This window comes from Paralichthys olivaceus, chromosome 17 (assembly GCF_024713975.1).
Source record: "Paralichthys olivaceus isolate ysfri-2021 chromosome 17, ASM2471397v2, whole genome shotgun sequence".
Lineage (NCBI taxonomy): Eukaryota > Metazoa > Chordata > Actinopteri > Pleuronectiformes > Paralichthyidae > Paralichthys > Paralichthys olivaceus.
In genome coordinates, this window is record NC_091109.1 from 7705127 (window position 1) to 7717983 (window position 12857).

A 12857-nucleotide genomic window follows, 5' to 3' on the forward strand; every position below is an offset into this window, starting at 1 on the left:
ACACACTGAAATGAGTTGGGCGGTATTTGTTACCTCCATTAAGTTATGTTTTCACCACATTTGTTTGATTGTTAGCAGGATAATCCCCAGAACAAAAGATTAATATTGGGGACTCCAGAGTTACTTTTTGAATGCTGGGGAAAATAGAGCAAATCTTACCCTGAATGATTTTCATAATAAATTACATTATTAACAAATTAACAATGAATAGAAATGATCTGGAAATTGGTGAAAACAATAGAACAATTCAAAAAACAAATCTTTGCTGAAAACTCTCTTTTATATTTCTTCTATGTGTGGGTACTTATTGCACCAATCACTGGGTCCCTTTTTCTTTCAATTGACAGAGCTTTGGAATAAAGCTGACACAAGGGGTACAGACATAACACTGTATCTGCACTGTAGGCTGGTGTAGCTGAAGAAGGATCTGATTATTTACTCAGAGACTGACCCATCTGAGGATATGGTTTCAGTTTGTCTGATGGCTGAGTGACAACAAAATACAAAAGTCTCTTTATGAACACTGTGTGTGAGGATGGTGACGACTGTTTTCTAAAGGAGGAAGTTCACTACCAAAGCTGTAAGCTCAAATTTCTTAATGTAATTTAATAGCCTAAAGGCTTTATTAAAAAGAAATAGCCGAAGGGAAATAAGTTTGGTGTTGCGATGCACAATGCACACAAGACGCAAATAGACCATGAATTTGCATTTCACAGAAACCCATTTGACTGATTTTCCTTGTGTCCTCCAGCTTTAACATCACGTCTCTCTGCAGCAAACTGATTGAGGGGCGTGTTTGCTCGTACAGTATAAATCAAATCCTTTCTGAGCTTTGACATGAATCAAAACTTACAACCGTAGTCTGGCACTAACACAGAATTACTGTATTATGTTCTCAACAAATTTGAGCAGAGCCAAAGTACATTTTGGCTAAAAAATAAATGTCAATATAAGGCCCCAATTCACATGGTACATCCCCTGGGATCCCAATGTTCCCAAATAGATAAACTATAGATTACATTTTATGCAGATATACTTATATAATTGCGGTGTGGGGTTATTATTGAGCTCCTGAAAACGTATTGGAGAATTAGGATTATTTTCAAAAACCCTTCTATAAAAAAAAAATTAAAAAAGGCCTGCAAATCATGTCTTTTATTTGACAAGCTGACTCATGACCTGAGGCCTCGTCTGTTTTCAGCGTGTGTGTGAGACAGTGACCCCCCGATCACGGTCAACCGTCATAAAGCATAAATCACCAACATGGCAGAGACAGTGACTGATAGGATTTTGGGATCAATGTGCGTTAGGATGTGAGATTATCTTCTCAATAAGAGAAGTAAAATAGGATTAAATGACCAATGAGGCCGACAGATGACAGCTGGACCCTGGTCTGTTGAGTAAGTGAAACAGTAGCTGATGATTTAAAACACAAATCAAACTGCAGTTGAGCCGGATGCAGATACAGCAGTGTAGACGCAATTTTGGCTCAGTGTAATTTACCAGATTATCTTAAATTTTTTGTCCAATCTGAGCCAGATGAGCTCAGGTCACGAGCAACATCCAGATTAGTTTGGACTCAAGCCTTTGGGATGAAATGAAATATTTCTGGTGCCAAAAAAAAGTGTCTGTGTGGAATTTCATCTTGCGTATTGTGACAAATTGATAGGAATATCATTTGGATTATAAAATCAAACTAGAAGACCCACCATTTTTCAGATGAATTTATTCTCCTCTATTCATTTCCTCCTCATAGTGCTTTTAAACATTAATAAAAAAACAAGCCTTCTGTCCAATAGGTGCAATATATGACATAATGATGAGGCTTTCCATAGAGATTTAGACTACAAAGACGTACAACTTCATCCACTCGGCCCATCAGGACCCTGCGTAATCAGCACATTATCACATACAGAGCAACAGCTTCCCCTTGACATGCACACACTTTCGCCAAGTCACGCCTGTCCCTCAGTATCCCACAGCAGCCCCCCCATTCGCTCTCAACAGGTCATGCGTGCCACACCAAACTCTAGACTGACAATGGCCGGCTCTTCCTTGGACAGCTCGCTGTTGAATGTCCCTTCCAGCTCCCCATAGCTGTGCTTCCTGCTATCAGTGCCACTGCTGCCCTCCACTGTCCGCTCTGTGTTGGTGCTCTCCGTGGCCTCCTCGCCCACCTCTTCCTCCTCGTCCTCCTCTGCCCGCCGCTGCACCTCTTTGTGGTTGATGGGCGCCCCCAGGATGAGGGAGTCCGGACGCGGAGGGAGGGTGTTGGAGTGCTGGTCTCTGGTGGGGGGAGCCATGGGGGGCTCAGAGGTCGCGACGGGGGTCACGCCGAGCTGTTGGAGCCTCTGAGGAGAGACAGAGGAATGTGTGTGAGTAAAACAATATTCTCTGAATATTTCAGGTGAAAAAAATATTTAAATACGAATTTTGTGATGGTAATGCAGATGGGTTTTTATTCGAACGAACCTAAACTAAAAATGCTTCTGGAAAGTAAACATGAAGTATGGTAACTAAGATCATGTGGGTGTAACTATTCTCACACCAATCCTAAAATAATTATCTTGTTATTGTTGTCTACGATTTGATTCCCAAAAATCACAAGAACAAAACTGTATCCACACAAGATAAATAACTCATGATCTGAGCGAATGAGATACAGATAATGAAAAATAATTCTACACCTGTGCTTTTTAACTCCAAGGTCGTGTGTTCGCCCCTATCTGTATCAATGAAAATATAGACCTCATGAATTTGAATGTGGTTTCATAAGGGGACTCCCTTGGCGGAGGTATATACAGTAGCTTGGGCTTCAGAGACTATATTCCTTTGTGAACTCACACTCTCCAGTGCTTGCATTGTGCTCTCGGCCTTGCGACTGTTCTCCCTCAGAGTCAGTATGGTTTTGAGGATAGACTGACGTGGGTGCATGGAGCGATCGAACTGGTGGTACATGTTCCTCCAGAACCTTGGAAACGCAGCACACACCAACATAAAGATAAGATTCCTTTTACAGGATGACAGGGGACAATCAAAGTGCAGGACTATAAATAAGTAACAACAGCAGGGAAGGTGAAGAAGGCCGCACTGACTTGAAATGGTAAGGCAGGGTCGAGGGCTCCAGCACAGGGTGCAGCTCAGAGTATGCAGGGCTGTAGAACGGATTCAAGTAGTTCTGTTTTTCGCTCATTAGAAATGCCCACAGCGAGTGCGTCCGCTCTCTGAGCCTTGAGCACAAAAGATTTAAGAAACACACAAGACATTTGATTAGATCCATACAAGTGAGGATGAACATGAGATCAAACACAGAAAGTATATACAGGTGATTGAATACAAAGACTTTACTCATTAAAACTCCCTCATGTGGATTGATTTATTTGTTCAATTAAATCTTCTATGGTACCTTGAAAACACGCAGCAGATTAGATGTGGTTAGAAACTGAAAAGGGGAATGATCATTCGACACACCTTCAAACCATCAATAAAACAAAGACGCATGTTTGTTTAAGGCTGGTGCAACATGAGGATGATTCCAACAAAGGACCATATGCGCGTCATTCAAATAAACAGAGAATATTTGCTATACTACCTCGCCGTTGGTTTTTGTTTGAATTCTTTGAACAGGGTTTGTTTTGTGGGTGGGACCTTTGTGGAAATGGTTGTGCAACCACACGGGTTAACTAGGTAACTCTGCCTATGTTTGCTTACAACTTTTAAAAAGGATTTTCTGCATAAATCAGAATTAGAGATGGATCCATCTGTAGAGGTCTGTCCACTTTAAAGCACAGAGAAGATTGAAAATATTTTTGCCCTTTTAGAAATGTAGAATATGTTGTCATCTGCGAAAAAAATAAACAACGCATGAAACAAAACCTTGACACGAATGTTTGGGTGTCTGACTCACTGCAGCTCCTCCCTCTGCCTCTGATTATTTCCAAGGAAGTTTCCATATTGACAAGAGTGGACGTGTTCGTGGATCTGCAGCAGGAACCACTCGCTAAACTCGAACGCCTAAGGAGGGGGTAGTCATTAAAGAAATGTAAAGAAACATAACTCCACTGCACACGAAGCACATGCTGTGCAAATACAATAAACATCATGCATCACACAAACCTGTGGGAACTGTTCTGTTAGCTGCCAGACACATTCCAGGAACTGAGTGAAGATTGGAGAAACCTCCTTTGGATCGCCATCCAACTGATCACACCTACGCATCAACAATACAAAACATAGAACTATTAATATTTTGAGAATTAGCTGTTTTGAGCAGCCTTCTCGGAGAAGAGGTAAGTGTTGGGGACGCAAGTATATAATAAATATAATGAAAATAAAAAGGGGTGACTATGATTATGATCCTGCTTGAGTTTACTCTAGATCTGAACACTGACTAAATCTCTAGGGTGAACCAGTTCAAAGCTCACCTGTCTGCAAACTTGTGACCAAAGGAGATCCAGTCTTTCTCTATCAGTACCTGACAAACAAATGCAAGGGAAGATCAAGTATGGCACAAAAAAACATCTAGCAGACATTTAAATTTCTATCCGCTCCTTGGTTCTTCTTTGAAGAAGTACCATAATGTGTGTGTGTGTGTGTGTGTGTGTGTGTGTGTGTGTGTGTGTGTGTGTGTGTGTGTGTGTGTTCGCTTCTGTTTTTTGGGTAAAAGTGAAGGCATTTTAGTCGGGCACAACTTTAAAGAGTTTTTACTCAGGAGGGGCAGACAGCTTTGATTTTGAAGTGTCTGGATTATGTGCATAGTTTTAAAAAATGATTAAAATAAGTGCTAATGTAATGAAAGAAATGTAAAAATACAGTATACAATATATTTAGGTTAGGGTAAAGGGCTAGGGGATGCATTAAATCAGTGAATGCCCTTATAAAGATGAAGTATGTGTGTGTGTGTGTTGTACCATGAAGCCCTTGATGGTACGGTAGTAAGGGTCCATGAGCAATTCTCCCAAGGAGCAGACTTGGGCTGTTCTGTCCCAACCGTCGGAACAATGAACCAATATACTGGCTCCTTCCACCGTCACCGCCTGGGATCAACATTGAAGACAGACAGTTAAATATTCTGATGACAGTTTATTTTATTTTTTAAAGGAAAAGGAAGCAATCTTTGACCGTCAATTACTATGATGGACAAGTGGAGATGGGTAGGTGATGAGCCGGTTTAAGTTAAACAAAGAAGGTTAGAGATGATAGTTATTGCTGCATGCTTTAAACATGTGAGAATCATATCTGAACACATGTCCTGAATTAAACCAGGTTTAATTTGTCATTAAATGCATTCACAGAGTAACAAACTAAAGGAGAAGAAAAGCGAAAGAAAAGTACCTTGGTAAGAAAAATGGCCGCGTCTACAACGGCCTTGATGTGCCGCAGCCAGCCACAACTTTCCAGGCCAACCAAGTAGTCACTCATGGAGAGAGAGCGAGTCCCAATCACTGAGAGGAACAAACAGAAAGTTTTCTTCTTAATCTGCAAAAAATGAACTGACAGTTTTATATTTGCACTATATGTGTTCAACCTTCGATCAGTTTCTGCAGACTGGTTCTCATGACATGGATGTTTTCGATGCCAACAAACTGGAAGCGGATGTTGGAGTAGTTGTCTTCGTTCTCGTAGCCTTTACCCGCTGCTCGGTTAGCGAGTGCATTCAACTGCAGGACAGAAAGAACAGGAACAGATTTATATTTGTTCATGAAGAAATCAACTCGTACAGACAGAACAACATAAAACTCTGATGCAGTTTTTTTTAATCTCGGACACTTTATTCCGAGGTCTTTGCTTGGCTATCCCCACCTTACCTTTGGCCTAGTATCCATGACGTAGACGAATCGGCTGTTGTGATTGGCTTTGCAGATGGCCTGCAGCATGCTCTCGTCCTCCAAGCATCGCGCACTGAAGCCAGAGAGAGGCTGGCTGCATCGACACACTGCCGCCTGTCAGTTTGAACAAGTTGATACCGATCAGAAACTGGGATCTTACAAAATACTGCTGTTAAATTATAAGCCAACACTCATTGTTTGACCACATTCATTAACTCCCTTGATGTATCATCTATAATTTAACAACTTGAGCTTGTTTTGATGAAATTGAAAAGGAAGTCAAATGTCAATAGCAACTCAACAGCTGTTTTTTTTCTGCTTGTGTTTCAGCTTTCCGATCCGTAAAAGGTAATTGATAACTACTGTTTTGTTTTTGCAGGGCTTAATATCAATCATGTATGTTCGCCAGTTCCCTCTGGCACTTTGTTTATTAAACAACCTTTCCCTGAAATTTCCTCAGTTTCAAACAGTGATTTCAAACTAATTTTAGTCATGACCCTTTTACATTTCAGGCAAAACTATATCCTACTTGCTGGACCTTTAGCAGCAGTTTTTCCTCTTCCACATTCTCTCTATAAAGTGCAACAAGCAAACAAAAAAAAAAACATATAAATATGCCAGATAACTCAGTACCTTTTTCTCCTGGTAGAAGTATGTAAGTACAGGAAAGCGTCCTTTGCTTCTAAACTTGGAACTCCCAACAATGATGGGCTTACTGGCTGTGATGGGAACATACAGGTCTCGTGGATATGTCTCACACACCTGGAATAACCAGACACAATAACATGCAAACATCAAAATTACAATCTCGCACACAAAAAGAAGTTGACCGATATCTCCCGGTTTGTCCGCTTAGTCACTTTCAAGTTTTACTTTCTCAGTTCTTATGCATGTATGTCCTTTCACTGACAGATACTATGGTGTATCTGTTTTGTTCAGATTAGGAAGGATGAGAGTCATTGTCGGATCTGATCACAAGTGGACTGCGCCAAGATCGTCTGTTCACACGCTCACCGTGCATCTCAATGAATGCATGGGATCGGATCTCACTTTGTCGCTTTATATGCAAATAAATATCTAAAGTGTGTATTTGGGTGTGTTGCCATTCTGCCCCAAAAGAATACAGACTACCAGCATCAGAAATGCTGCTGATACTGCCAAAACGTTTGGGTTGGGCACTTGTGAGTACGCAAATCTATGTTTTCTTCTTTGCCTCTCCTAAAGAGCAGTTGCGCTGCACTGCCACTGGCTGTACTGTTTTTGAAGTGGCAAAGAAGAAGTGATTTCCAAGAGCGTAGTCAGAGCCCCTGTAAATGACAGGCAACATTTCATGCTGTGAAACTCTTAGTGCTGACCACTGGTCAGATCACTCACGATGGATTCCAGGTCTAAACGGGGTCTCAGTCATTGTCATTGTTGCTAAAACAGATTGAATTTCCTTGTGGGGATGAAGAGAGTCATTAATTCTTTATTTATTAAGCTAATAAAGTGTGGATTATTACCACTAACTTGATAGCTTACAACTACCCACCTTGTATTCTCTATTGACGTCGGTGAGCTGCCACTGGTCACAGGGGACACCCATCCTCTCAAACTCTGCCCCCAGGTCGATGAGCTGCCATCCTTCTTCTCTCTGTTGGTCATTCTGTTTGGGGTTGTAGGAGAAAGCGTAGAGCTCCTGATAAGATACTGTGAGAAAGAAAAAAAACAGATAGATAAAGATAAGTGCTTTGATAATGTAGAGTGTGTTAATATATTATAAGACAGGATGGGGCAAGGACAGCAACAAACATTTGAGCACAGACAGACACACTGACACGCACCAGGCCGTAGAAGACGCAGGAGCGAGCTGTAGATGTCGTGGCAGTCTCGCTCTCTCTGCACCACAAAATGCACCAATCTGAAGTTACGACACTGGATGACGAGAGGACAGCCTGTGGTGGTGAGGGAGAGCTTGTCCACAGAGGCGATATGGTGATGCAAAATCTGCAGGGAAGACAGAGAGAGTTGATTATTTTCAATGGATTTCCGGTGTAAATCAAGTGCTGATCGGCCTCCAATTATTTGACTGGATTACTCTAAAAAAGCATAAATTATGAGACAATTACAGCAGAAGATGAGTAAAAATGAAGGGCTATTATCAGTAAACGTCTGTATGCGACTAGAGATAATGAAGAACCAGTATTTAACACATCGGGAAAAAAGGTCAAAGTGAATTTTTAAGGAACTATAAAAAAGAACAAATGTTTTTAGTCAGGACATCGGAGCAAAGCACAATTATACAGCCTGACAGCATTTCACCTCCGTCTTTCAGAAGGAATAAATAAAGTGTTCCTTCACATTGAATCATCATAGTCACAGAAGTGACAGTAATCACCACACACACACACACCTTGTAAATGTTGATCATACAAGCTGTCTACAATAAACTGACTGTAAGTTGCCTCCACAAATGCAAATATGTACAGCGTATAACACATTTACATGCATCAATGTATTCACAGACAGAAACAGGCTAAAATATATTAACAACAAGCTACACCAGAATAAGCATTGAAACAGTGAGTAAAAAACATTAAATCCCTTTCCTCAGCACAAAGCAGGAAGGATGGTTGGGAGAAGGTCATAGCCTGGGAGTGTTTTATACCATGTGAACATTTCAACAATGCAGACAGCTACTGTGGCTGACTAAACACTATTTTTACCTTCACCAAAGAAGTTAAGTTTTCATCTGCACCCGTTTATTTACTTGTCAACCATGTAAAAACTCATGGACAGATTACCAACAAGCTCGGTGAAAGGATGTGGTATTTATCAGGGAAGAAGTCGTTATATTTTGGAGCAGATCTGGATCAGGGGGAAGATCCAGGAATTGTTTTCACTGTCTTTAACATTGTAAGAATCACTAATTTCCCAAGAAATAATCCATGGATCTATATTTTATTAAATCAAGCTCATATATGAGCATTTGAGTGTGTGCAATCTAGTGCAGTCTGATTGAATTTAAGGGGACTGTTGGGCCCTGGTGGAGATATCCGCTCACATGAGGGCTATACTAGTTATCACTACAATATACAACTGTTTTTTTTACATGCGACCAAAAGTAAACCCGTACATTATTTCCCATTAATCTTTGGTCTGCAGAATGCCTGCTTTATTAAAGCACTGTACATTTAAAGTTTTTCTATGTGTGTGTTGGCATTGTAACATACAAATGGTGGTCAGTCAGAGTTGTAGTCAGACATGGATAACCCAGTTCTCATGGTAATCCTCTTTCAGATTGACGCAATAAACACACACAAACTTCACATGCACACAGAAGCTTAACCAGGAATCTTGCTATCGTATAATGAGGTTTTGAACCCCTACCCAAATTTCTCTTACCGCAGTGTTGCATATTTCCTCCTTTTTGCCCACACACACGCCGGCACGGACTTGCATGTAGCTCAGTGTTATACACAGTGTGCTTTATGAGGTCACAAATGTGGGTTTGCATACATACTATGTTGAAGGGCCATGTCGTCAAATTAACATCCTCATTTAGTGTGCTTGAAATTCTACCACCACTTTCACTTTCGGGGGGCTGTCATGTCATCCATCTTTATTTAGAGTCTATGGTAATACCTCTAATTTTGCCAGCATGTAGTCAAGACCAGATCTACTCACCCAGATTTCCTGTCCTGCAGAGGTTGAGTTGTTGGAGCTGCTCTCCACGAAGATGAGATGTGTAGCTGTGAGGTACAATGTGCCGTTTGTGGATTTGTTGCTGAAGCGATCCAACAGCCGCACCTGCTCCACCTGCAAGCCAAGCGCGAAATCAGTTACAGTCTGCGGAGCAGAGCAAAACAAGGTCTTGCTAACAGAAACGAAACCCGTTAAAAAATGAGCAGTTGGCAAATCACCTAATCCACTACATTAGCTGCCGGTCTGATTATTATAACAGTTGAAAATCATCTCAGGATAACCAACAAAAAGCCTAATGGTGGTAGTCACTGAGTGATTCAACAGCCATAATAAATAAACCTGACGCTCTTTAATTTAACTGATCCTTACCAACTACTGGTTATTCAAAATGTACCCTCATCCATTAACTCAACCCATCATTTCTGATAAACATTAACGAAATGTTTGACACAGGAAGAGGGTTGTGGTGCAGTAGCTGTTACAAACAAGGGGTTTTATATTTCCTGGTTTTCAGAACACCCACTTATAAATTCATTAATGAAGGTTGAGGTACAGTTCAGGTAGTTGTCAACATCATATTTTAGCCATTTTAAAAAAAGCTAAATTACACCAGTTACATTTGAAGTGAAAGCATAAAAATTATCACCAGCCTTCTGGGATAACTGGCAAGTCTGTGGCACTGTAATTGTTGGGGTCGTGGGCTGAAGAGTTGGGAAACCTCTGTATTTAACTAAACTCCTAGCTAAATATCATAAACCTTAACAAGATCCCAAAATGAAATATACTCTGGAAAATACTGTTGATGGACATGTGCAGTCTTCAGTTATGCATTCTTCTGAAACCCTATTTTTTGCTCCAAAAGTCATCAGAATAAGTTTTCTCCTTGCTGAAACAAAGTATGCCTGTTGTTGTGACCCTTGAACCGTTTGTTGCTGTGGCTGCAAACTGTCCGAATCCATGATTCATCACAGCGGTAGTTCATTTGTTGAGTCAGACATCCTCTCCTTTGTTTCCGTTTTCCTGTTGCTCTCAGATATGACGAAATGCTTGAGCACCATCTCTGTCTCCCAGCAACAGCTTCATCGCGGGTGAGCTCTCCTCAGTAGGAAGTCGAGGAGCGAGTTGAGTGAAAAGAGATACAGCTTATTCTGCCTGATGATAAAGTTCATTATGTTAATCTCTTTTTTTAAGCAACACTAAGCGGTAGTGCCCACTGCAGCCACATGTGGTGATTAATTATATTGGGCTCTGTGTTTTGTGCGATAAGCTAGTTCACTTATAAAAGGCTACCAATGTGTTGACAGATGCTCTGAGTGCACAGAATTGAAACACAACTGCACGCTGCATATAACCTGTGATCCCCGGCTTCCTGAACCAGAAGAGATGCTGCTGTGACAGATACACTTAACTCTTGATATTTTAAAGGTTTTCTTGCTGAACACTGGAACTGAACACTGGTTTTTAATGACTTCCAACTCTTTTTAATTGATCTACAGTTCGGTCTGAATCTGGCAATTTAAGCTTTGACTACCTGTCAGTTACACACTTCTCGAAGGACATTGCACCTGCACACCAAAGTTGCATATACAGCAAGAACAGACGGGTGGGAAATGGGAAAGACAACGACATCATTCTCCCTATTCCGAGTCAGTGAACGATCGAAATTGTTTCAAAGCTGCTGTTTTAAGGTTTTAGAAAAGTGTCTAGTTCATTATTGTGAATTCCTAGATTTAGCCATTTGTGTTCTTTTGCAGTTATTACTGTAAAACTACACAATAAAAGAAGTTCTATTTGTTTGTTTTCTGTATGTTTTGGTTTTAAAGGGTTTATTCAATCCACAGACGCCACCTGCTTCACACTTTGTGTCTTTTCAGGTGATGCTCAGTGAGGCCTCCTGTTTGTTCGGGAGCTTATTTGGCCTCACGGTGGAGTCCGGGAAGTGATTTAGAGGTCATGTTATTTGGCTGAGCCATTAAAAACAATCAGGAAGAATGAATAACCCCAGCCCCTGGTTTTTTTGATTATGTTTAGGATAACAACAGAGTAAAATAGAAAAAGTAGGTCAGCATGAGCACCTTTAAACATTATCACTGTCTGTATCAGTGCTGCTTTTCTGATGGGTGCCTAATGGGACATTATGCCTGAATGGAGCTCGTGGGGTTTCATCACTCTGGAAGCACTGGCTGTAAAAAGAAGCAGCATGCAAGGATTCAGTCTGTGACGTTTGACAGCTACACAGAACTAACGAAGAAAAGAATAAGTGCGGGAACAAAGCAGACTACAGTTGATAACCCTTCATATTTCTGTTTCGGTTTAGAGCATTGATAAAATCACAGATTCCTCTCTCACACCGGTGTCACTCAAGGCTAGGTGGGTGGAGTCCAAACAAGCTGCTAGGTGATAAACGTGTGCCTTGAAATAATAATGTACGGCTTCAACTTTAGTTCTTGGACTCTTATGGTGATGTTCGGTGAGGCCTCCTGTTTGTTCGGGAGCTTATTTGGCCTCAGCTTGGAGTCCAGGAAGTGATTTGGAGGTCATGTGATTTGGCTGAGCCATTAAAAGACAATCAGGAAGAATGAATAATCCCAGTCTGTCCGTGTGCAGTTTAAATTGTTTGTGATCCACCAGTAAATCGAGAGGGGAGGTCAGAGCACCTTTAAACACCATCAGGTGTCTGTAGAGTCAGTGCTGCTTCTCTGATGGGTGCATGAGTGTGACATTAAGCTTGAACGCAGCTCGGTAGAGTTTCTTCACTCTGGATGCACTGACTGATTACCAGGAAGCCTGCAGAGGAAAAACAAACAACTCATCCATGCACGTCACGTCTGAGCTGCTGGCGACACCTGCTAGCTACCAGGCTAACACACTCATTCACACACATGTCGTCTGAACGGTGATATCAGGCGAAGGTAACCGACATGACACGCATCTCAAACATCCTCCCTCTCCACATTAAGCAGATAAGGCCGAGCTGCAGACTGTAATCCCGGCCATTCGTGATTAGCTGGAGACGTTAGCTACCTTCGGCGTCCGGATGTGCTCCATTTCTTCTCCCCCAAGTGAGAAACAACGACAGCGGCAAAGACACCGAGGGCTTCAGGCGACAAGCTCCGGTGAAGACTCGTTCATTTGGGAACGTGGCGGCTGAAGGTGCAGCACAAACCTCCTGCACTTCTGTCGCAGACACACGGTTGTGTGTTTATTGTGAATTATTCTCACTCCTCCATCCGCGTAAAGGTTCCGGTGCTCACGTCAGCGCGGGCGGTGTGGGGGCTTCAAAAATAAAAGTTTGTGTATTTAAATGACATAAAAAAAGCTTTCGAATATATAAACCGCTTTGTA

The 12857-nt window shown here is 41.5% G+C and overlaps 1 protein-coding gene across 2 annotated transcripts; it reads right to left on the reverse strand.

Annotated features, from left to right (window-relative positions):
- Positions 1-1709: 1709 nt before the first annotated feature.
- Positions 1710-12783, reverse strand: mtmr6 (myotubularin related protein 6). Of its 2 annotated transcripts, none has more exons than XM_020087836.2 (15): positions 12537-12783; positions 9495-9626; positions 7652-7814; positions 7360-7517; positions 6462-6590; positions 5808-5942; positions 5528-5660; positions 5335-5444; positions 4911-5036; positions 4425-4474; positions 4117-4210; positions 3908-4014; positions 3096-3230; positions 2845-2971; positions 1710-2351 (listed from the first exon to the last, which is right to left on the reverse strand). In XM_020087836.2, exons 1-15 carry the CDS (start codon positions 12558-12560, stop codon positions 2001-2003), a joined length of 1974 nt encoding a protein of 657 aa, XP_019943395.1. In that variant the 5' UTR covers positions 12561-12783; the 3' UTR covers positions 1710-2000. The 2 variants fall into 2 exon arrangements, with proteins under 2 accessions (XP_019943395.1, XP_069368940.1); XM_069512839.1 differs by lacking the exon at positions 12537-12783 and adding an exon at positions 12170-12294.
- Between the last annotated feature and the right edge of the window lie 74 nt (positions 12784-12857).

Excerpts from the sequence above, each read along its gene's own strand:
- mtmr6 (XM_020087836.2), bottom strand. The coding sequence starts at position 12,560 with ATGGAGCACATCCGGACGCCGAAG. Across the intron at positions 5,943-6,461 it reads ACTTCTACCAGGAGAAAAAG|GCGGCAGTGTGTCGATGCAG; the intron begins GTACTGAGTTAT and ends TCAAACTGACAG. Across the intron at positions 5,445-5,527 it reads TCTGCAGAAACTGATCGAAG|TGATTGGGACTCGCTCTCTC; the intron begins GTTGAACACATA and ends TGTTCCTCTCAG.